The sequence below is a fragment of the Hirundo rustica genome, chromosome 2 (assembly GCF_015227805.2).
Source record: "Hirundo rustica isolate bHirRus1 chromosome 2, bHirRus1.pri.v3, whole genome shotgun sequence".
Taxonomy (NCBI): Eukaryota; Metazoa; Chordata; class Aves; order Passeriformes; family Hirundinidae; genus Hirundo; species Hirundo rustica.
Window position 1 is genome coordinate 30,555,042 of NC_053451.1, and position 24,227 is coordinate 30,579,268.

The 24,227-nt window shown below is 47.7% G+C and overlaps 1 protein-coding gene across 2 annotated transcripts; it reads right to left on the reverse strand.

Moving 5' to 3' along the window:
* Window positions 1–208: 208 nt before the first annotated feature.
* Window positions 209–24,108, reverse strand: LOC120748624 (alpha-2-macroglobulin-like protein 1). Of its 2 annotated transcripts, none has more exons than XM_040055236.2 (36): window positions 23,816–24,108; window positions 21,636–21,822; window positions 21,136–21,298; window positions 20,359–20,411; window positions 20,035–20,055; window positions 18,673–18,826; window positions 18,149–18,233; window positions 17,509–17,629; window positions 17,280–17,397; window positions 16,325–16,434; window positions 15,824–15,994; window positions 15,157–15,381; window positions 14,966–15,029; window positions 14,278–14,423; window positions 13,973–14,122; window positions 13,005–13,202; window positions 12,504–12,591; window positions 11,742–11,889; window positions 10,729–10,957; window positions 10,271–10,394; window positions 9,968–10,089; window positions 9,505–9,556; window positions 9,036–9,119; window positions 8,484–8,660; window positions 8,104–8,185; window positions 7,090–7,246; window positions 6,437–6,511; window positions 6,131–6,302; window positions 5,464–5,678; window positions 4,955–5,170; window positions 4,439–4,554; window positions 3,712–3,802; window positions 3,356–3,424; window positions 2,068–2,170; window positions 1,350–1,391; window positions 209–337 (listed from the first exon to the last, which is right to left on the reverse strand). In XM_040055236.2, exons 1-35 carry the CDS (start codon window positions 23,884–23,886, stop codon window positions 1,351–1,353), a joined length of 4,398 nt encoding a protein of 1,465 aa, XP_039911170.1. In that variant the 5' UTR covers window positions 23,887–24,108; the 3' UTR covers window positions 209–337; window position 1,350. The 2 variants fall into 2 exon arrangements, with proteins under 2 accessions (XP_039911170.1, XP_039911171.1); XM_040055237.2 differs by having other exon boundaries at window positions 210–337; window positions 20,035–20,052.
* Between the last annotated feature and the right edge of the window lie 119 nt (window positions 24,109–24,227).

Sequence of the window (24,227 nt, forward strand, 5' to 3'; positions counted from 1 at the left end):
ATTTTTAATGCTCTATCTACTGTGCATGTCTGCACCTGGAAGGGCTGAGTTTTGTGCAGGAGCAGAGGTAGAGAACTTATTTTTCCTAGCTGCTCCTAAATGTAATTTTCCTGGTTTGGGAGAAAAATAGTAAACCTCAATAATCATTCAGTCAGACAGTTCTAGTCTTCTACTTTTAATAAGATGCCACACACACTCTGAGCCTTCCAGAAACTAACTGCACAGCAGGAAATTCCAAGCATTTTCTCTTTTCTTCATATCTCCATGTGGTGATAGTTGGCAGGGGTGACAAAAGACTGATGGACAGAGACTGGAGAGGAGGGACCTATCCCTGCTCCTGTGAAGACAATAAAGGACAAAAAAATAAAAACTCACCCTGAAGTATTAAAACTAACCACTGGGAACTCAGGGGCCTTTTCTGCACCTTGTGACCATATGGTAGTCAGGCCAAGAGGGATAGAGCTCTTATCACCCAGAGGGTTGTTGGGCACTGGAACAGGTTTCCCAGGGAAATGGTGACAGCACCAAAACTTGAACTGGAATTCAAGTTGCATTTGGACAACACTGTCACATTGTGTGACATTGCTGGCACATGGTGTGACTCTTGGGGCTGTCCTGTGCAGGGCCAGGAGCTGGACTCCATGATCCTTGTAGGCCATTTTATGATCTTTTAAGATTCTCTCTCACTTTATCTATACAAAGCCTATGTGAGCACCTCCAGTAAGGATGTGGAGCTTGTGGCAGACATCCCAGGACAGGACCATGTGCCTCCCTGCAGGTGATTCATGGAGCAGATGGTTTTTCCCAGTCTTGTGGGCTGTGGGCAGGAAAGCACACAGCTGCAAGGAAGTTTATGGCAGGGGAAGGCACTGGTCAAGCTTTGTTTTCCCTAGTGGGGATCAGAAGCCAGGCTGAGAAGAAGGGCTCTGAAATGGAGCCAGGCCCTGCAGTAAAGGTGAGCATGGCATGTTGTGTGCATGGGGCTGGAGGGATATGAAACTACAGGGAAAGTGCCAGGAAAGAGAACTGTGGTGAATTGAATAAAGCGTACTTGATGCAAAGGGCCAGGACTGGTGATGGTACTTGGTACATGCAGTCCTTGTTTTCTGGAACACACCTCCAACTTTGTCATGATCTTGTCACATCAAATCTTCTACTTCAGTTCTTTTTGCCTCAGTTTAACCACTGGGATACAGGAACTCACGCTTACTTGGCATTGCAAATTGTTTTCTACCCTGGATCTGCTGTCTGGCACGTTCCTTGACCAAGGACCTTTGCCTGCACCTCCCTCCCTTTCCATATTCTTCAGGACCATGCGTGTGCTAACAAAAGAGGTGCTGGGCCCTCACCTCACTTGCATGGGACACTGTAGCTCATCACTGCAGTTTCTTCTGGAAGACAACAGAGAAAGTTCTGGTGAGACACATTGACAAAAACCCACAAAAGCAATCCAGCATTGTGCCACTGTTCCTAGGAGAGGTGCTCACTCAGTTTACAGGCTACAACTCCCCTCTACTTGACACATGAAACCACTGGTGTGTGCCCATGACTTCTCAGCTGGTCAGGATTCACCCAAGGCACGAGGCTGCAAGTCCCAAAGTGCTCCATCACAGTTATGAATTCCTCACTTTCTGAAGGAATAGCAATCCCTGGCACATTTCTAGCTTTTCTTCCCACTAGGGACCCCACACAACAGAGGACAAGTTGGTTTTGGTATTATTCTTCTAAGGGGCCATTACTCTTCTGAGTCATCACCTCACTACAGTCCCTCTACCTTTGCTGTCTCCCACAAAGTAAATGTTCAAAAGCTCCTTGTTCTGCTTTTGCTGGGAGAGCCAGACCCTCAGTGGTTCTACATGCCAGCTTCAGGCCTACAAGTTCTGGAGTCAGAGAGAGGAGGACCTACCATATTGAAAACCAACAGGTTAAGTTCACGCCTAGAGAGCTTCTAAGGGACATTCAGATTACCATGTCAGAGATGGTATTGTCTTAGACTCAACAAAATTCAGAAATTTTCTTTCCAGAAGTACATTTGGGAGGTTTTTGCAGTACAGCATCTGAACTCACCTGGCATATAGTAATCATAGATCTTGATATTAGCTGGTTTATGATCCTTCACTTGCATGTGCTGCTCCACCAGGAAAGTGTAGGTTTGAGGCTGTCTAGTCAGCTAAGACCAAGAAATGCAAGGATTAAAACCAGAAAAGGACAGAAGTCCTGTAAGACAACCTTTTTCACCTGCTTGAACTCAGGCTCTGTGGAGACCTCACCACTGTAACAAATCTGTTCTGTTTTCTAATCCATCTCAGAAAAATCTTTTACTTCTCATTCTGTGACTATCTCCCCTTTTTGGTCACCAAATTTAATTCAACTCATGAGGAATATCAAAAACCTACAGCGTCAGTGTGCACTACCTAAATGCAGTGCTAGTGTTCCCCACCTTCCCATCCCGCTCTGAGCTCCTTCATGCACCTTGCCTCAGGGGCACATTCTTATTCACAGTGGCATCAGCTCTTACTCTCCAGTCTCACATAACCCTCATCATTAAGCAGATAAAATACAAGCTGTGGATGAACACCTGCTGTAGGGTAGTAGTTACATGACCTGCTGTTGATTGGGGTGCACCTTGTGTGAGCTGAAATATTTCTCTGTATTGCCTCTCTGCTCTGTGCTGTAAATGTAACAAAAGCAGCAGCTCTGCAAGCCTAATGCAGCCATGTGACACTAACCAACTTCCTATGGGGCCAGCTTAGCTCAGCCTACTGACAGAAACTGAGGATGAAGAATTACAAAAATGCTCCTTAGAAATGCTGGAGTATTAAATATATGCCAGGTCTCATTTCTGGTGCTGTTTACCTAAACAGCATTCATGGAGCTAGAAAAAGGCTGGAGTGGTTGTTAATCTGTTGATTCATGAGGCTGTTCACACAACCATCTGGTTTAATTTCAAACGATCTTGGCAAAATCCATGAGCAATCTTGCATGCTCTCTGCTGCATTCAGGTTGCTCAACAGCTTTCTAAGATTTCAGACTTCCTTGGATTTACTAGATAGATCTTACTATTCCTCCCCAGTCCTAATCTGGCACCATCTATATAGACTTTCAATAGTCTCTGAAGTGCCAACAGATGTAGGCTTAACATGAGTTTGCCTTGTTTCACTCAAGTTAAGTAGCCCTGTATGTGGCTCTACGGATGAACAACTGCTGACTGACAGGTCTCCAGATCAGCAAGTGTGGTTGGTATACAAGAACAACAGCTCTGGATAGTTAAAACAGTAACGAAACCAGTAAACAAGAATAAAAGCTGTCAGTCTATAGCCCCTTTAATCATGATGTTAGCCTAAATTGCACTCACTTCCTCCAGGTAGAGAACGACTTGGTCAGCTTTGCTTTCAACTTTCTTCACTAAAGGCATTTTCTTTAGCTGAAAATAGGGGGAAAATATCAGAAAGGCTTTAATAAAAAGCAGAAATATTCAGGGATATTTGTCCTTGTGAGAGTATGGTCAAAATATTTATGTGGCCAGGGAAGCTGTTGATGTAGGGACAGGCAAGGTGCAGCCTGGAAGAGACTTTGAGTACAAGGATTTCTTAGGAAGAAAATAACCCTGTTTCTCTGCCCACAGCAATGATGACATTTCAGCATACAGTCCTGCATGATGGACATCCATCACTGTTCCCATCCCAGCTGGACATAAATTCATGGTCTCACCTCTTCCAGTGAACCTGCCACGGGGCTGTATCCAGACAGCAGCTCCACTTGGATCAGGACCATGTTGGTGGATACACGGTTCCCTGTGTAGCTGCAGCAGGAACCCAGGGGACAGCACTAATGTTACTTTCTGAGCCATGATCTCCAGATGCTCCAGCCCAGCTTTGATACTCAGGTGGAGGAATGTGCCTTTCTTCCCAGTGTTTCTCCTGCAAGCATACCTGTCTCTGTACTGTAATAAATCTCTGTGCTTCCCTCAATCTTGCTTTTAATAGTGCCAAGGAGAATAAACTCCTTGGAAGCCTTCTGGTGTTACCTTCTTTAGGCATGGCACGGAATATCACATCCTATGCCTGTTCTCCTGGCAGTTGTGTCCCAGCAGAGGACAGTGGTGTGACAGCCGGGAGCAGAGGAAGGGACACTTAGGAGTGTGTGTCAGTCCCACAGGACCTTCACATCAATAGCGCCTTGAGACCTAATCCTCGAAGGGGGAGAGACCCACAGACCTTGGGAGAATTTGTGGCGAGGGGCACGGGACAAGACAGGACTACAGCCTGAGCCACCCCTCTGGGGCCTTGTGCCTCTCACCCAGCTGGGGAGAGCACACTGGGGTCACCTCAACAACTGGGACCGCATGAGAGAAGGGGAACGCTGCTATCAAGAGACTGATGTGGTGCCAGAAGCCTCACAGCACAGGGGAGGGAAGGGGCAACTGAGTGTCTCCTACCGAGCACGAATGGTGACAGGGAACCGGCTGGCGTCGGGCACAGTGCACTCCGTCTGCACGGATACGGCAAAGGTGGCCTCGCTCCTCAGTGGAGGGATGTGGTACCTCAGGACGGCCTGCCAGGACAGAAAGAAGCTGGGTGATAGAAACAGCAGTTGTTTTTGGTTGGTTTTTTTGCTGGAGAGTGTTCTTGTCTAGACTCAGCTACTCTTTGCTGTCTTGTATTGGTTTAAGAGAAAACTATGTGGCAGAGGTTCTGCTAGTAGTGCACTGCTCCTGGTAGATTTCTTGAAGGAGAGGAGCTGCTCTGGCTGGATGGAGATGATCCAGATTTCATTTGGAGAGTAGATGTTACCTTCCTGTTGGATCACAGTTACGCCCATCAGCCTTGAAGCCCAGATTCTTTCAAGTTACTACAGCAGTTTGTTTTTGCTGTTGGCTAAGTAGCAAGGTAAGATGTCCTTTGGCTTTCAAGGCTTTTCACCAGACTGACTTTTTCTTCCTGGCTGGGCTTACCTGCAGGAAAAGACACCCGTGGCCCTGCACACGCAGGGTATAATCTTGGGGAATGCCTGGCAGCTCCACTGTCTGTAGCAGGAGGCGGTTGCTTTTGTCTACTCGGAAGTTTTGGCTGAACCCCTTGGAAGTGAGAGAAACCTGAAGATCAGGGCTATCCTTGCTGAAGATGTTGGTTGCATACAGGGCCAGGGCTTCCAGAGCAGCAACTGTGTCCTGAGGAAAGGGAAAAACATCAGGAAAAGTAGGATTCGTGCTTCCTATGCATGTCCAGTCCTTAGCCTTTCCCTCCCTCATACTGTAGTTATAGCAAAATAAGGGTTGAGCTTTACCCTTTGACTTTTAGCATGGGATTATCCATAACTCCATAATATGGATCTGTAAATCCATTCATCCTTTTTTAAATTTATTCATTTCTCTTTCTTTACTATGGGCTGTTAGAACCCATTGCTCTCAAAAAACCAGCATCAAATCTGATGGTGATGATGATGATGGCTCAAGGGGATTACCTGGGTTGAAGCAAAGCCTCCATATGGGTTTTGCTGCTTGGTGAGCCAAGACACAATCCGAGATGCCTTTTTGATTTCATCTGATGACAAACTTGACTTTGTAAGGTGAGCCATGAGGATACTAGATGTCAATTCCACATCAACAGATGGAGCCCGATACCAAGATAGGGAATCTTCTTCCGGTTTGGACTGTTGACTCCAGAATATTTGGTCATCTAGAGGTGGATGGGAACATTTATGGAGTGTATAGCTGTATCTAGTGACCCTGGAGTTCTACCTAGCCCCTGTATATGGGTACTAAAAAAACATGTACATTGGATAAGATATACATGCATAGCTCCCTATTTGCTCCTCACACCCTGCTTTTCCCAGCAAAACCTTAGGCCTGCAGGCTGGGGAGGAGCTCCACAATGTCCGTGAAGCTCCCCTAGTTTGGAAAACTGGGAGGCCAGGACTGTGAGATCATCCATAGAGACAATCTGTCTCACAGTGCAGATATGATCTGGGACAGCTTGGCAATAGCCAAGCCTTGGACACCCCACAAAACTCTGGCAGTATCTATACACTCCCCTATTCCCCCTGCCCTCCATTCCCATGGTTATTCAACCCAGGGATTTCCACACAGTTCTGCCAATGGTCCTCCCTCCTGCCCCAGAGTCTTGGGTACCTGATATTATGGCAGCCTTATCCAATCTTTTGAGGATTTTCTGCCTGAGGGCCTTGTCACCTGCCACTGCAAAGGCGTTTGCAGCCAGTGCCAGGCTGTAGAGGTTGGGACCGCCAATGTCAGCATTGACCAGGTCCCTTATGCATTTCAGAGCTCTCTCCACAACTGGGTCCTAGGATACAATTGAAAGCACTCTTGTTACAGGCAGGATGTTTGGGAAGGGAATGCAGATTTCATGTGTGCAAAAGAGGGTGGAAAGCCTGCGAGAGGCTGCTCACACATTCCACTCCTGCTGCCAATACTCACGAAGTGAGGCATCCCTGAACGTATGAGAGCTATCACGATCACTGAGCTCAGCCCCAGGCCTTCCTCCACTGCACCCTGCAGACACCACAAAACACAGAAGAGGGATGCTATGAGAAGGGAGAGGGGAAAATTTTCCAGTGCCTTCTGGTCCCCTAGAAAATGCCAGCACAGGCAACAATGCTGGTCCTATTCCTTCTCCTAAGGAAGTGACAGGACTGGTATCCACTTTTAAAGGTCCTGCTTACCACAGTACTTCTCTGCCAGGGTTCCCCAAGCTCTTCTGGGTAGCTGATTCCCTCTCTCTGCTAAGCACATTCCCCTCTCCCCTCCCAAATATAAGATTTTCAATAGCAGATTTCAATGCCAGGGGAAAGCAATGTTCCCACAACCCTGCAGAAAGGGTGGCATGTGTTAGCTTTTGACACAGAAGTAGGGCCGGGCACTGTTTCAGTTCCCAAGTGCACACCATCAAAAGCAAACCTTCATCATTCATAACTTGAAAAAGTGCCACCGTGACTAGGCAGCCCTGAGTGTCTCCCAAGGGTGACTCTGGGCACTTTCTGCAACAGAGTTCCTTTGTTCTTGGCACCCAAGCTAGACCAGAAAGTGAAGGAGCTCTGAGGTACCTAATGAACCACCAGGACATGCCATACCATCAGACCATTGTTGAAGAGCTTCCCCACACTCTTGAAGCAGCCAGATGGAGTCTGACTTTTAATCAGCGCACTGGCAGCATCCTTTATATTTTGTTCATCTATGTGGATGAAGTCCTGAGCTTGGCTGAAGGTCTTCAGGACAAGAGCAGTAAGCCTAGAGCCAAGGAAGGAAAAAGGAAATAAAACTGAACTGTCACTTGATGCACGTCTCCAAGAGGAGACAGGAGTCTCTTCTACTACATTCTCCCTGTAGAAATACCAGCCAGCCACAGCCCCTGTGCAGATGGAGAATTGGAAGTAATGCACATGAGCTCAAGAATCTTGACTTCAGAGCCATCTGCAGCAAGAGAAAAAGAATTCAATTCTTCAGACCTTCAGAGCTCTGCTAATTCCAACAGGGTGCTTTGTTGTCCTGGAGGGCTGACATTTAGTGAGCTCACTCAGATCCATTCCCAATCCTGTTTGGGCACCAAGCATTCTGAAAACCTGTAAAGAAGGTGCCTTTGCTGCCAAGTTTTCAGAATCAGTCTCATTCGGGGTACCCAAGAGCAAACAATCCAACAGGGGTACTTCAAGTTAGTTCATTGTCACTTTCGACAGAGGTGTTTCATAGACTAAGAGGAAGATTTTGTATATTTATCAAAACAGATAAATAGGGAAAGCGATGGTGTATTGGGGAGTGTGAAACCTGGCATGACATAAATGTTACGGAGTAAGAGATGGATATTGCTCTGGTTTCAGCTAGAGTGGAGTTAATTTCTTCTCAGTAGCTGTTACAGTGCCATGTTTTGGCTTTGGCACGATAATGGTGTTGAGCTAACAACTGCATGGTGCTTAATTTCCATCTGGGCTTAAGCCACAACACCTTCCAAAAGGTCTCAGAAGCAATTTCTGTTCAAAACCCCACACCTTCAGACTTGTTTCAATTTCCCCAGACCAAAACGCAAGCCAGCTCAAGCCTGATGAGGTCAAACAGTTGTTTCTCAGTTATGTCTGGATATCGTTGCTTACCAAGTGTTTCCTGGCTCACTTCCTTCCCCAAAGGCACTGTATGAGCCGTCTGTGTGCTTGTACAGGAGCTGCTGCTGATATCCTGCAGGAAGAGGCTGGGGGTAGTGAAGATGCTGTGTGCCTGTCCTGTTCTCCAGGTGCCAACCTGCCCCACCAATCCTGCTGATCATTACAGAGAGCATTATCTCTGAGGAATTTAGCAGAGGGGTGCCGTGTACCGCTTGTTCTGCTGACATGCTCTAGCCTGATTTACACTGCTGCAATGATGTCAGGCAAGTGATGCTGCACAAATCCTGCTCAGCACCAGGCCTCTGCTGAGGCTTCTTCTACACAAGTACTGTAGGGGACATCACCAGCTTAACAAGTAGAAATCCACTCACCGCTTTCCAGATAGCCAATTGCCTTCTGTTTGATTTCTGGAGTCAGCTGTCCTGTTTCTTCAAGGTATCGTGTGATAAACACGTTTGGGGCAAAATGGACCATGTTCTGCTCACCACAGCCACTGGACATCTGGAGAAGCTCACCTATGTTGTCCAGTGCTGTTCCCATAACGTCACCTGTAGGACAAACCCATAGCTTTGGGAGCCGTATGTATTCTCACATGTAAAACAATTCTGGTCTCACGGATTCTCCAGATAACCTGCTAAGGCTGATCCCTGTTCACCTCTGCTCACGTGATGTCCACAGACTGTAGGGACAGTGATATGGTACTTGGCTGTCTCTTTCCCCTGGCTTGGTGAAATTATAGATCCACCCAGTGCCATTTGTATAGGAGAGAGAGGATACCGCTCTGGAAGACAGTACTACACCTTGCTGTACATATTCCCTTTCATTGCTTTGTTTGCTAAAGAAGACACAGTGGAAAGCGGCACCAGAAGAGATGTGTCCTGCAGGGGAAAATATTACTTTCCAAGACTCTTGTAAAAACTCACCTAAGAAAGAGATATGGGCTCTCTCTGACCCAAGGACAACGTTCTCTGGCACAGTGAAAGAGATTGTCTCTGAAGTTGAAGTTCCTGCAAATGGCAAAAACATCAGAACAACAGGCATGAGGAAGATGGCAGAGTCACAGGCGTCCCCCAGGAGATGGTGCAAACAGGTCTGGGATCACCTCATCAGTTGGTGACATTGGCATTCAAAAGAGAGGATGACACAGAGATCCAGACACCCTTTGATGAGGGTCTGTGATGTGGTTAGACGTTGCCAGGAAATTTTAGTACTGGGTAGGGCTGAAGGGCTTTGCCTACCCACAAAAGTTCTAAAACCCCTGACTTTCTGCTCCCTACACACCTCCAGAGAGTCCTAGGGTTGTTCAAACATCAAACTGCTTCCATCTGATCTCCTTGTTCTGTGCACAAGCACAGCCCCAGTAAGACAGTATTTGGAGGTCTCTGCACCTACCTTCAGGGCACAGGATTGAGGTGTGGGTCTTTTCCTCTAGCTGCCCCTCTGCCTGGTAGGGAAAAGGCTGGTCAGCTCAGAAGGGAGAGGCAAAATCAGAGAGCTGCCATGCAGCACCCCACCTCTGTGCAAGCAGCTTTTCCATCGTTGTGGGCCTTGGCAAAGGGCTTCACACAGACAGCAGAGATATCTATGCCAACAGTGCAGTTGTATTGGGAAACAGGTTTTTAGGCTGCTGCATGGCCTTTGATCCCATTGCCCTTCCAGTAAGCAGTTCTGACATTTCTGTCCCATCCAGTGGAGGAGCTCCAATCCCATCTCCCCTTAGAATCGCTCCTTGACCAGTCTCCCTGAGAAATGCGCCCACCTCCCCAGCTGACTCTTCCTTCCCGGAGCCACCCACCAGACTGTCTTGAGCACAACCCAGCTCCAACCTTGCCAGAACCCTGCAGTGCATCCTGACCTTCACCAGCAGGTGTTTAACCACTGTGTCCTTCCCTCCAGACTCTGGCACAACAGCTGTATGCTCTGAGCAAACATCTTCTCGCTCCATCGCCTCAGCAGTGACAGTGAAATTCACCTTCCCTAAAAAAACAAAATATCAAGAGGCCGGTTGGCACATCTATGACTATATTTTAGTTTGCTGAGCCTTGGGCTGCTCACTCATGCTTTGCACAGTGGGCCAGTCTCCCTTCCAGCCCAGCTGTAGCTTCCTCAAGCAGCTCTGCCAGCACCTCCCACCCCTGCCCCTCCCTTGATCTCTCACCTAATTTTGTAGCCTTCACATCCCAGGAAAATGTTTTTGCTGAATCAGGACACAGGCAAAAAGTGAACCTGACATTTTCATGCAGAAATTCAAAATCGCTGGAGTCCATTAGGCTGAGCTGGAGCTAGAGGTGAAACAAAAGGGAGTTCAGGTAACGGAGCTGCTGCTGCGTTTTTCCATTCAGGTTCTTGATTCAAATAACAATCAATCCCAGAAGCCAGGGGTGAGTATGATGATGGCCTGTTGCAGTATCTGTGGGACACTGGCAGTGTCCCATGGACATGCAGTCATGTAAGGTTTGCCTTCTGGGGAGGGATAAACTGGTCAGTGATGGCTCTGCGTGGAATTAAATCAAACAACTTCTTTGGTGCATTTTGCCCAGTGCCTAAGCAGGCAGCCCCTTTGTTTGGGTTCCAGATATTCCTCTGCTCCAAACCAGCCTGGACGGAGCCACTCACCGCCATGCACTGCTTCAGGTAGCTGAAGACTTTGACTTTCAAGGGAAATGACTCTCCCCGGAAAACAGAATAGGGCAAAGTGGGTTCCACGAAGAAGGGCTTGAAGCTCCGCAGGCTGGTGGTCTCTGAGATTCCCAACCCATGGCTCTCCGAGGTGCAGAAGGTCATGGCTCTCCAGTCTGTGATACTGTCAGGCACTGTGACAGCTAGCTCAGCAGCCCCTGAATCACTGAGGAGAAAACAGAGTAGAAGAGGTTGTCCCCACCTTGGAAAGATTTCTCTTGGGAAGACAAATGCAGAAATTCAGGCAATGAAATGAAGTGCATGTGAAGGCATGGGGATTCCTGGCAAGTAGGACAGAGGTGTGGGAAGGATAGCAAACAGGTGGGCAAGGAATGACTTGAGAGGAAAATGCAACCCAAAATTTGCTTCTGAGCAGTGCTGCACCTGAAATTCTTCATTTGTGTGGGCACAGAGGGCTCACAGGGGTCCATGTTACACACCCAGTCTGTGCCATGGAGTATAGTGTTACACTTCCTATTGAGAAGGTGTGGAGATGATGGAACATATCTCTTCTGAGGTGCATATTGACAGGATAAAAGGTATCACACAGCTATAACATGTGAGATTCTGACCTGACATAAGAAAATACCATGAGGATGGTCAAACACAGAAACAGCGTGAGGAATCTCCATCCTTGGGGATGCAGAGTACTTGACTACAACTTGATCTAACAGGACCTGCCTTGTGTAGGATGTTAAGCTATGAATCTGGGGCAGCCTCTTACAACCTGCAAGAGTGTGTGATGTTAAATGCCTAGAAGCATTTGGAAAATCTCAAGCAGAGACAGGAACTGAACCAAAACTTTCTTGTCCTTATCCACTTCTTCATAACTCCCTCTTTACTCTGTGCACGAAAGGCAATAATGCTATGACTCTGCTCCTGCCCATTCCCTCTACTGTATCTGCTAGAAAGTCTGTGGACCTGTGAAGCCACTGCCCGTGATTACTCACTTGATGGGAACCAGAGTCCAGATGAATGTCTCTGGGAACCAGGTACGTGCTTGCGCTGACTCGCTGCCCAGCTCGGTGTGCTCTGCCTCAGCAGCTTCAGCATCTGTGTCTGGGTACCAGCTCTCCAAATCTGCCAGCTCATCAAAAGCTGTGGGAATACAAGCACTCATTCAAAGGCAGAGCAACTGGAAAACTAGGATAGAGTTCAACCAGGAAAAGCTCAGTTCTCCATCCCTCCCACTCCCAGCCCAATCCCTCCTGTCCTCTCCAAGACACCCTCAGCTTCATTATTGTCTTCCACAAGACAAGCCAGGAGGCCAGAGGGATTCCAGTATGGGTGTGCTCCTGTATGAGACATTTTACCTGCTCTCAGTTTTTCTCTCATTCCCTGCAGAAAAGCCTAGATACTGCCCAATGCCTATCTTGGTTCATTCTCTGGTTTCCAGAAAGACCCCTCCTAGTCTTACAAACAGATTTTCTTTCCCGAGACAGAGGCCCCATTTCCCTCCTTGACCATATTATCACCCCCTGAAGCTTCCATAACAGGCTGGAACCCTGCAGCCACCCCTCTGTTCCTCCAGTGCACTGGACACACACTCATGCCAGGGGCTTTCCCCTCTCCCTGCAGAGCACATTTGTACAACCTCCCACTCATCTCTGTAAGCCATCCCCAGCTCCTAAGTACACTGCACGTTCAGCTGCCCATATGCAGCCGATATGTTACCCGTGATCTCCAAAGAAACAGGAAAAATCGAGATGTACACATGTAGTCGTAGTCAAAAGTGGTCTGGGTGCGGCACTCAATCGGAGACTTGATTTTAAGGCTGGTTAAAAATGTTAGACCTGCATTCTGGAGGAAAGAACGGGAAGAAAATAAGGTATATATCTATGGAGGGGTTGGTGTGTCTGAGGGTCTATCTCTTCCCCCGCCTTCTCTGGGTCCCCCTTTTCTCGCAGGTGCTTTGCTTTTCCAACCTCCAATTTTCTCTGACACAGGCTCACGATCCACTCTGCTGCCAATCCCTAGAAAGTCTATAGGAGACTAATGGGGAGTTGGGTTCTAGGAATCTGCCTGATCAACAGGAATTTATCATGCTGGAACCATAGAGTGTCATTGATCTCTCAGTTCAGAGGCTCAGTAGATTCAGATCATGAAGCCACCAGCACTTACAGGAAGGACAGTCTGTGAAGCTACCCGGAGCTGACCTGGGATACAAAAGGGCTCAGCTCTGACATTTCAGGCTTTCTGGAAATTAGATTTACCTTCAGAAGTTCATAAATATCTGGCTGGGACACTGCATAAGAGTATTTGTTGTACATGAATGGTGACATCATTCCTGGTGGTAGGGCGGTCTGAGAGGCATCAGTGATTCCTGGGCTCCTGTGGATAGTGCAGTAGTCACTGTAGACATCTGTGAGGGTGCTGAGCTGCTCCTGAGTATAGCTGAACATATTATACACCTGTAGAGAGAGAATGAAAACCGTATGAGAGGTGAGAAGATTTTATTTTCTATTCAGAGATTTCCTGTGACCTCAAAGGCCCCCCAGCCTCAAGAGGTTTTGAATTTTATGGACAGCCTCCACAAGTTTTTGATGTATAGCACCAGAGAACAACATGAGCCCCTCTGGGGTATGGCTGCATAGCTGTGGCCACTTCTAGCTTAGTAATTGTACCTGTGAACTCAATGCAAACACCAAGGACACCTTCCCTGCATGGGGCGAACATTGAACAGCTGCTGTCTGACTGAAGACATCCTGGATCCACCAAGACATGGTCAAGAGGCAGTTCAGGTGTCCTTAGACCAAGGTCTAGAGGAGAAAAGGGATCCTTCCGCTGCCAATACACCACTTAGAGCCCACTCTGTGAATGGAAGGACTGTCTGGTTCATGTGAGCTAGAACAAAGACATGGAGCCTATCCTGTGTTTGGCATTTTTTTAACACAACTCTTTTTTCCAGAGCACTCCCATGAATCAGTTCAGGGGATGGATGTCTCTTGCCTTCTGCTTGCCACTGTGGTAAAGCACTGTAAGTTTAACAAGGGTGTGACTTCAGGCTGTAGCTAGGGATGACAGAATAACCCACCCTCTGCAGAGAATGGAAATTTTGGCTGGTGTTTGATGTTGGCCTTCATTTTTTCTCATTAAACCATGCCCTGTCCCCATTCAAGTACTTGTTGGTATATCCACCGTGCTTTATTAACCAGCAATGATCAGCACTGAAGTGACTCACAATATCCTTGGACAGCTCAGCCTCTGGCCTCAGGAGAAGGACACTTTTGTCTACTGCACGGACGCTGCACAGGGAGCCCGGCGCAGCCTGCAAACGGAGATAGACAGTCGATCCTGGGAGAGCCACTGCGTCTGAGAAGCCAAGCTTCACCTGAAACAGCAGAAGAAATGGAGACTGCAGACACTGAGAGGTGAAGGGAAGGGGAAGCTGTGGTTATTGGATTCTGCTGGATATCTACTGCCAGTCTGCAGATCATTAACCACCCTCCAGCCTACCCACCCCTCTGTGTTTTGTGCACTGCTTACATGGTTCCTGAAGCAGCTGGAGACTTTCAGACGGAAGGTGTCAGCTGCCACTTGTCCCTCAGGGAAGGCAATGTAAACAAAGAGGGTAGCCATGGATGACATTAGGTCAGTGGGCAGAGTGATGTTGAAAGCCCCACTGTACTGACCTGAAGGAAGAAGGAAAAATTGAAAAAGTATGGCAAGATGCAAGGAAGTCTGCAATCCAAGGATTACAGCAGCAACATGCTCTTCCTCTGTAATACTTCTGTAGAGATTCTTGGATAAAAACTATTCTGCCTTGCTTCTGGGGAGGCCAGGATAGAGGTTTTTACAGCAGTGACCTTATATCATAACACACCTTGGCAACAGTGAGAACTTGGAGGAGAAATGACTTTCCACCTGAGCCCAGAAAGACTCCAGAAGTTACCTTGGAAGTCTCTGATAATTTCCTGCTTGGCAGATAAACTCTGACAGTTTCATCATTTGATCAGCAGGAAAAAAAAAAAAACCAAACAAACGGGAAATTAAAAGACAGAAAAACGATAGCATATTTCCTATAGGGTTTTTTTGTGGTTTTTTTTTTTTTTTTTTTTGTGCCAGCTCTGTGGGTCCTGTTAGTCTCAGATCTTTTTTCTGTCCTTCTCCATCTAGGCTAGAAAGACTTCCTCATTGGATTCTTAATCTCTTCCTGGTAGTTAGATGCTCTTACCTGATGGCGGGTCAAGAAGTACCGTTGTTTGGCCATGATGCACAAGGGACCCTCTGGCCATAACCTAAAGGGTAATGAACAGAACAAAGGCTTGGGAGTGCCTCTGCTCCACGTTTTTGGGCCAGCAAAGGGCCCTGTGCTGACACAGACCAGGTGCAGAGCTGACCTTACCGGCGCTGCCCCGCACTCACCAGGTAGTAGAAGCGTGCCCTGGCAGCCTCGTGCCCCAGCTCTGCAGCAAGTATGTGGTAGTGCACAGTGACCTGCAGCACATCACCACAGGCTGGCACTGCCTGCACCGGCTGGATCCTCACAGAGCTGTGGCTGGAGGAGTAGAAGGCTGTCAGGGGGAGCGATGCGGTGCCGTAAGACACCTTCACGTTCCGACCGTTCGAGTCCTCTGGCTGGGACTTTGCCTGGGGCACAGAAAAAATTGGCTGAGGATTTCTCACGGCTCTTCTATGCCAAAACCAAACCAAGACTGACTAAACAGTGGGCTCTGAACTATCCCAGGGTAAGGTGTCTATTTCCACCTAGGCCAAGTTCAATCAGTCCTTCTGTGGAGCTCGGCATTGTCTGCTGTACCACACTCTGGGATAACTAGTGCCTAAACCGGAGCAAGGAGAGGTACACTACTAGGGCTTTAGCTGAAGTCTGAAATTCCGCAATGCTGCTGGGAGCAAGCCAGATCATTTGACTATGTAAAGTGGCTTATTAGTCCCCGGATCAAAACACAGAACCCTTTGCTTCTGACTGGTGTATGTGGATAAAGTATTGGCATGGGTCTGCCCTTATAATGAATTTCAATTCTAGTTACCTGCTTAGCTCCAGACTGGTTTGCAGTTACTGGTTCCTAACCTGTAGTATAACTTTACTGCTGTTGTCCCATGCTGATGTCTCTAGGACGAAGGAGGCCATCCCAGTGTCATCTGTGAGGTAGGTCTTGGTCTGCTTCCTGCTCCCATAGGACACTGTAAGAATCACCTTCTTGTTCTTCAGGTGTGTCCCATTGGCACTTTTGAGTTCCAGCTGTAACAGTGCAGAGAAAAGCCAGAATTTGAGGCCTCAGGATTGAAAATCCACCTCCCAGTAGAAGTCCCAGTCCCCTGCTCTGCAAAGGGACCCTCAGTGTGAATTTTGACCAACCCTTCCCCATTTTTGCAGCAGCCATCTCATCTGGCAAAGCCACAGATCCTGCAGTCACACCTTTGGATAACCTCTGGGTAGATATGTCAAAGGAGGGACGGGGACAGAGGATTGTGCTGGCAGCTTTGGGCAGCTCAGAACAAGCACTTCTGTGCCTAGCACCTGCTTAGGCCCATCTGCTGGGCTTTCCATGTTTCTTCCCTTTTCACTCACATTTGCATAGTAGGGAGCTCCTTGCTGATAGTAGTAGCTCGTCCCCCAGAACTGGAGAGTTGTGATATCAAAAGTGACCTTGCAATTTTCACTGGTGTTGAACTCCACCCCTGGGAAAGACAGGAGGCACGTGCAGGTGAGTACCATGTCTAAGCAGGGACCAAGACTGGATGAACTCAGCTAAGGGGTGGACTGTCACTCATAGGGGATTGTAGTTTCTCCGTGCAACTCCAAGAGTCATTTAACACACACACGTTCAGCTGTAGTGCCTCCTACATTCTGATGTGACAGAATGACAGCAGTCTGTCTGGAGGTCTCTGTCAGACAGTTCTCAAACACTGTTTCTCACTTTAAGACAGTTCTACTCATAACTGTCCTCTTCCACTCTCCTTCCCTCCTCACAGCAGTCCCTAGAAGGTAGCATTTTTCCTTGCCTTTCCCATGTCGGTTCACAGTCTGATGTCTTGTCCACATTCTTACCCATCTCAAATCATTGCAGTTGTTTGTGAAGTGAATGTGTGTCACTGTTTCTGGCAAGGGGCTACAAAACATTTTTCTCCAAGAAAGGCTTTGCAAAAATCTTGTGAGAGAGGTAACCTTATAAGAAACCTTATCTCCCTATCTGGGATGTGGAGATAAATCTAATGAGGAGCTAGTAACAGTACACAGTCAAGGTTATCTCTAGTTGTTCTGAATAACATCTCACTCCAATGGACTGTCCTAAAATATATTTTAAGGGAACCTGGCCTGTCTCATCTCTGAACACATTTTCAATATGATGAGAAGAAAAGAAAAAGCAGCTCTTGCCCATCTCTGTCAAAACAAAATGACTGCCAGAGCAGACATCAAGATTGGATGAACTCAATTATCTTATAGATAAAAACCCAAAGACAAGTACATTTTACAAGTGTAAAACAGAAGATTTTCCACAAAGTGTAGAATCAGTTTTTTCTACCTGTTCCACTTTCTTTCAGAAAAGCCTCAGCCTCCAGGTTGAAATCATAATTATCACCATGCTTCCGGTGGAAAATCTTAGTATTCACTTCAGTTGAAAAGCAGCCATCCTCATTTGTCTGGGAATATGAAACTGTATTTGTTAACCCATCATGAAGGCAAAAGAGTATTCTCTCTCTTTGCCCTCGTTCCTCCCTTTTGCAAGAGGGGTGGGTGCCTCACATGCTCACCTCTCCAGTGTAATCCTTACAAATACTGCGCTTAGCTTTGGGAGATTTCCGGTTATAGCGAATGTGTTTACGGCACACCACAGCCTTCACACTGCCCTGGACTGCTTTCCCATAGGTGTACCTGGCAAAGGGAGCAAGGACTTACACTCACACAGAAACATTGGCTCAAGAGTGAGTAATGTCATCCCCATCCTGTGGTTTGCAGCTACACAGCCCAGCAGCCTGCAGAGGAGGTCAAGAAGTACAAATGACCTCATCAGATTGAGACAGAAGGCAGCGGTGGGCAAGTTCTCTCCAAGTCAACACTAGTTCCACCAGGCAGGGCTAGGGGACATTGTGTTGGCCACAAGCTGAGCCATTATTCCTACAACACTGTCACTAACAAATACAGCAGAGGTGCTGTATCCTAGGGCACATGCTACATTCAGGGAATGCACTGCCACACTTTCAGACTCACAGAGAGAGCAGGGAGAGAGAATATGGAGAAAGGTGAGAGGCCAGGAGAATTGCTCAGCAAAGGATGCCAGGGTACCAACTCTTGGGGTGGGGTTGTCAGAGACCATTTTGAGCTCAGTTATTGATGGCTGTGCCTTTTCCAAACCAGTAAAAATGCACCTTCTGCCATGATTAGTCAGCTCACATGCCACAGACGTGGAGAGGGAAGTTTTCCTCTAGGATGGTGACCACCTGAGGCATCTGGATGGAGACACTGAACTTGGGCAGCACTGTGTGAAAGCAAGAGAAATATAATTCAGTGAGAATAGATAGACTTAATTTGCTCCAATCCTTCCTAAGATTGTTTAAAGGAAAAAAAAAAAAAATCTCTCCTTTCGTTCCCTGACTACCAGCATGGGGTCTGGTAGGAATACACCAACAGCCCAGCTAGGAGAATGGGATGGGAGTAGGCAGCTTGAGTCTCCTCCCTAGAGCACAGCTGTGGGACACTGTCTCAGTCCCGTCCTAAGGACACAGGGAGGAGAAAGCCGGTGGGCCTGGGGGAAGGTCAGTGATTACACCTATGGGCAGGCAATTGCACTTCCCAGGAGACAGCACAACCAGCACAGCTGTCCACAGCTGCATGGCCCATCCAGCTCTGTGTGAGGGGGGAGCTGGAGGCTGGCAATACACCCTTCTCTGCTGCCACCAGCTTTCTGAGGCTCTTACCATACTCCTCTACCCTGAAGGTGCGTGTGAGGTCAGGCATTTTGATGGTGTACTCTCCAACCGGTGCTTCTGCAGCCAGCGGGAAGGACAGATCCACAATGCCTCCCACAGGTGTAACATCCAGCCACTGTGCAATTCGGTTCCCTTTGGGGTCCTGCACAGGTGTAGTAGAGAGTAGTTATTTTCCAGAGCATAAAGACTCTTTTGCAGGATGTCCAAGATCCCAGGGCGTGGTCTGACCACATATTCTCTTGTCCTGAGAGCTCAGGTCTAGGGCACAGCTACAGTACTCAGGTAAGTCCAAGCTCAGAGAGGAAAGGACTTTTCTCCCTGTCTCACTGACAAAGTAAGTCTATCATATCGTTGTTCCCTGGTGGCACTGCCATCTCTGACTGCTGCAAAGCTGCTGTTTAATGCCTGCCTGTCTCACTAAGAGAAAGAAGTGGTCCTTCTTAGAGATCTCTGTGGTCACCTGAGCTGGCACAGCCCACAAGGTCACTGTGGAGACATTCTGCCTAAGGCATGAGCTACTGGGGAGTGATTTTTAGGGGGTGATGTCTTGAATCCCCAGGAAAGAAAGGGGAAATGAGCCCAGGACTCCCTGCAGGGGAACCATTGAGGCACAGTCATGAAAGACAGCGTTCTCCCACTGCTGGTTCTGTGAGGGTAGGATAAAGAACTCTGGGTACAGCCACCCTGCCCAGACAGTAGGAACTGGATCAGAGTGCTGTATTTGCATAAACTGGCATAAAGTATTGCATAGATGTCTCAGAAACTGTGTGTTTATGTAATGATTCCTTGCTGGGTATGACATGTACATTAACTACTGCCCATTCCTAGTTGGCACTCCGATCTCCCTGCATGGCTATTACAAACCCCACCACCACTTCCAGATGTCATTCCTCAGCACAGTGATTACACTGAACAGATTTTATGAATAATAGCCTGAAAGCTGCTTTAGGAAGTGTTTCCAGCTGTGCAGTCACAAGACTAACTGGTCGAACTTTTGTTTTCTATATGGTAAACATAAAAGTCTCCTTTAGGAAACTTCAGGATTTTCACAAGGCTTCAATTCATAGGCTAGAGGGACTAGAATTCCAGTAACCACTCTAGGAAAGTTTGCTGCATTTTAGTGGCACTCATCATTTACTGCAGGGATCCCTGTGTGATCAGTGTCATTGACACTGCTCTGCCAAACTTTTGTGGACATGGAATGAAGGTAGGACAAGCAGTCAAGGACTGTTCCCCTTCATTCTGAGGCAACTGTCTTTCTGCATCCCTATTTCCCTATCACCATCTCCAAACCTGTGTCTTCCCCAAGGTGAGAAGAGTTCATCACTTTCAATAAAGTAGGAGCTTTACCTTCAGTTCCACCAGGCGCTGCTGTGGGGAGGAAACAACAGTTACTGGTGGGATGCTTTCAGGCAAGTTACCATCCACCTCCCTGGTGCTTTTTATTTCCCCAACCATCCATCAGTCTTCTCTAAGCAATTCCCAGGGACTGCCCATAACCCAACATCATGAGCAGCTCCTGTCTTGCAGGTGGTGCCCAACACTGTAAGCACCAAAAATAATTTTGAGATCATCTGTACACATGTCTCCTGGCTGGGCCAAGCACTGATCTAGAAGACATGCAGGCAGCTCATAATATTTCCAGACTTCAGATTATCTTCCCTCTTGACTTACTGTTTCACTGCTGGCAATAAAATTCTGATCCAAGGTCACAATCCGCAACTTGACTGTAAAGCAAAAGGAAAACAGGACTGGCTGAAATGAAATCAAGTCTCTCAACAGTTAATAACAAGAACACATGGCTAAGAAAGACATGTACACTGCTTCACTGAGGGGATGCAGACAGCAGACAGAGCAATCCACTCCTAAGCCTATGCCCAAAGCCCTGCTAGGAGCTGGCAGCCTGCTAGAAAATAAAAGGCATTAGGAGAGGCAATGTGGGGCTTTCTGGGAAGGCTGGCTGTGCTGGTGGGAAAGAGCATTTTTCTGGGCAGTGGAGCTGTGGTGGGCCACTCAGTCTTGCCTGCAGTGAAGGTCATCCCAGTGGAAAGCGTGGAGAGGAATGGGACAAACAGCTGAATCCTGTGGTGATCTGAGCTGTGCTAGGGCAGTGGTGGGGACCTGTAGGACTGCAATCCTCACCTGAGGAAGTCTGTGGGGAAGAGAGGGATTTAGGGCCCTGACAGACAGTCATGGCTTTGACTGGAGCAATCACGAGTATAACACCGTGGCTTCTAATCCTTTTCTCATGCATCAAGGAAAACACACAAGGTCTGTTCACAGTGGCATATGGCACGCTGACATAGGAGATATTCCCAAACCCCTCAAAGCCTAGAAGGAAGTCTGTGGTCCAACTCCCATCCTGAGCAGGTCCTGCTCAGAGGACTAGAGAGTGCCCCACATTTTGTGGCCTGTAGACCACTCTCACAAGACATGGCATTCTGTCCATACCAATCTGTCCAGGTTTGTACACAGGTTTGTCTGTCTGGATAAAAGTCTTCTTGTCTGCGTGCTTGATTAGGACTTTCTGTTTCTTCTGGAACTCTGAGTTGGCTTCCATGACTGTGATAACAACAAAAGCCACTTCATCAGGGTTTCCAACAGGAGGAGGGACCTGCAGGTACAGTTATAAACGTCAATCAGGACGGATCCATTCACTGATCTCAAGGTTTTTGGAATAATGATTATGATACTACTTTCGTGTTGCTCTAGTTCTTCTAGCCTGGAAAGACTTCACAGAACATTTCAAAAAGTTTTCTAGAAGGGTAATATATTAGTGGGGCTACGTAGCAGGAAGGACACTGGCAGACCTATGCAGGCTGAAGCAGAAGATTCACTGGCCAATTACGATGTCCTCAAGGGAAGACGCTATTCTTTGCATTCCTGCCCAGCAAGAGCAGAACTCTTGCAGTATCCACCCTAGTGAGAACACTTGAAAGTATCTTCCTCACCTGGAAGCTTGTGCAATGAAAGAAGGGGAGCTGAGAGATGGACTGAGTGATCAGAGTCTCATTCCCAGCTCTGCTTTGCAAGGTGACTGACACATGGATAGGGACTGCTTTCTCTCTGCTGAGCTGGAGACACACTGTCTCTGAGAAGGGGTAGTAGAGCTGAGATGGTATTGCCACGGCATAGTTTCTGTGAAAAAGAAAAAGGTCAGGTTAAACTGACTTTCTAAGAGCAGAGATTTTGACCTGTATTTAGGTATTTCCTAAAAGACTTCTGGTGTCTTCATTCTGCTGCCATGACACCAGTGGGACATGACACTCTTCTCATCTATAAGTACTGTAGACATTGACAGTGGGGTGACACTATACGCTGCATGCACATATAAAATTATAAAGTCACTGCCTTAAAAACTGAAAGTGAAAATAAGGTGAAGGGAGCTCCCCATGTCACCCAAGGGATCAGCATGAGCTTGGTTCACTTGCACGTTTCCCAAGTCTTCAATGTTTTCACCGAACCACACTACATTATCACCATCAGTTTTGTTGCCTGGTTTTCCTACTGCTCTTGGGCTCAGAAACAATGCCCTAAGTCCCTGCGTGAGGGACCCAGCATTCCAGCCTCATGCCCCAGCCACAGAGACTCATGAGCACTTCACTTCAGCTCCTGACACTCTTGGCCTCTTTGCTCTCTACTTGCTCTCCCATCTCTGCATCTACTCTGAGCTGCATTCATAACACGAAAAAGCTGTTCACAGTTTCTTTCATTTTTACTGTACTGTAGCATCTAGGACCAACAAAAAGCCAACATTCAAGCAGATTCCAAAATGCTTATCACTGACTCCTCACTGCCTCTGGACAGGCTCAGCCAGCAGCATGTTTTGCAGGAAGCAGAGGGCAGGGCCTAGAAAGATTAGAAAAGTAGGAGGAAGGGAGGTGACCTGCTGGCAGCTTTCAGCTGGAGCTCAGCACCCTGGCAAGAGGGAGTCAAAGTCCTGCTGGCCGGGAGACTTTGACTGCTGTCACACTTGAGTCCTGCCAAGCTGCCTTGGGGATCTCAAAACACGCACCAACATTTTGTTTTTCCTACTTGAGCTGACTCATGGCACCTCCCTCCTGCCACTTGTGCCAAAGAATGGGATGAGCACTGAAAATTCACTGCTTGAAACCTCTCATACCTCCCTTGCTCTTAATGATCCTTTACTCTGGAACATTTCCTTACACCCCTTGCCTTCTGAGCTGTTAAAGTAAGAAAGAACATCTCTGGGGCTGTCATCCGAGGGTCCCAAGATCCAAGCTGGATCATGAATCTGTGGAAAAATTGGAATACAGGAAGCATAGCTATTGAAGCAAGTGGTATTTCCATAAAGCAAAGCTTCATGCTGAAGGTTAACAGCGGCAAGCAGACAGCCGTAAAGCACATTCTCTGCGTGGGAGCTTGTCAGCCTATGGAACATGTCCTAGAGGAGGAGTTTTTTAAAACTAGGCTTGTGCATGCCATGTGTAGCAGGAGGGAACCCAGCTACAACCCACTGCCACATTTCTCACTGTAACATCTACTGTTCAAGCACAGTCATGCTTTTGTTTGCACTTGTGCCATAGCTGCAAAAGCAAACGCCTTCAAAAAAGCAAGAACAAGTTCAGAAGCCAGGATATCACAGTCCTTGACAGAGGTCTGAGAAAAGGCATGGTGGGAGCAGAGGGCCAGCCAAGCCTGAACGAACACACTGCTTCACCAAGAGCATTGCTACCCGATACTTGGGCTCATGTCTGCTCACTTTGTAAAGGCACTCAGCTTTGCTGGCTAAACTGTTACATGGTGACCTGTGACTCTGGGAAGAAAAGCTTAGCCCAAAGGAAACATATTCTGGAACACAGTATGAGACACGAGATATTGGCAGGTCAGAATTAAGCACATGCAGAAAGCTGGCAGAGTTGCTCTGCTTGAGTCCTTGCTGAAATACATGGTCTACATCAAAGGCACTAAAGGAAGAGCCAGTTAGCAGGGGGAATGTGGGGAAAGGGCACATGGAAACCAGACAAAACCTTGGGTATGTGAGAAATTACGCCTCTCTGGAAAAACACTCCTCACCTTAAAACTTCTCTCCCATTTTAGTCATACTGCCATCCCCCCACCAGAATCCCTCACAGTCCAGAGCACACTTGCAAAGCAGTGAAGTTCTTACAGCATTGCAGGCATTCCGGCTGTGCTAGGCAGGAGAAGGATACAGCCCCACAGGAAAATGATCCTCCACATGGCTGATTGCAGGTCGAATTCCTCCAAGGAAAGCTTAGCCACTCCTCAGCACCCCCTTCACCCCTGCTCCTGGTGTCTTCCTTCTTCCCCTCATCCAGAGGGGAAGGCACACACAGCTCCTGCCCTAACTAGACACCCGTTCCTCCCTTGGCTTCAAAACCAAGGTGGAGATCAGGCTGCTCATGGCTGGAATGTGGGCGGGAGAAAGGGGTGGTGACAGTGTTTACTGCCTGCAAACCAGAGGCAGCTGCCTTCGAGACTTTGCAAGGCTTGTTGGTGTTTCTCTGGGAGAGGGCTTGTCTGCCTAATGCAGCTCAGCTGCTGGCAGCAGGAGTACTTAG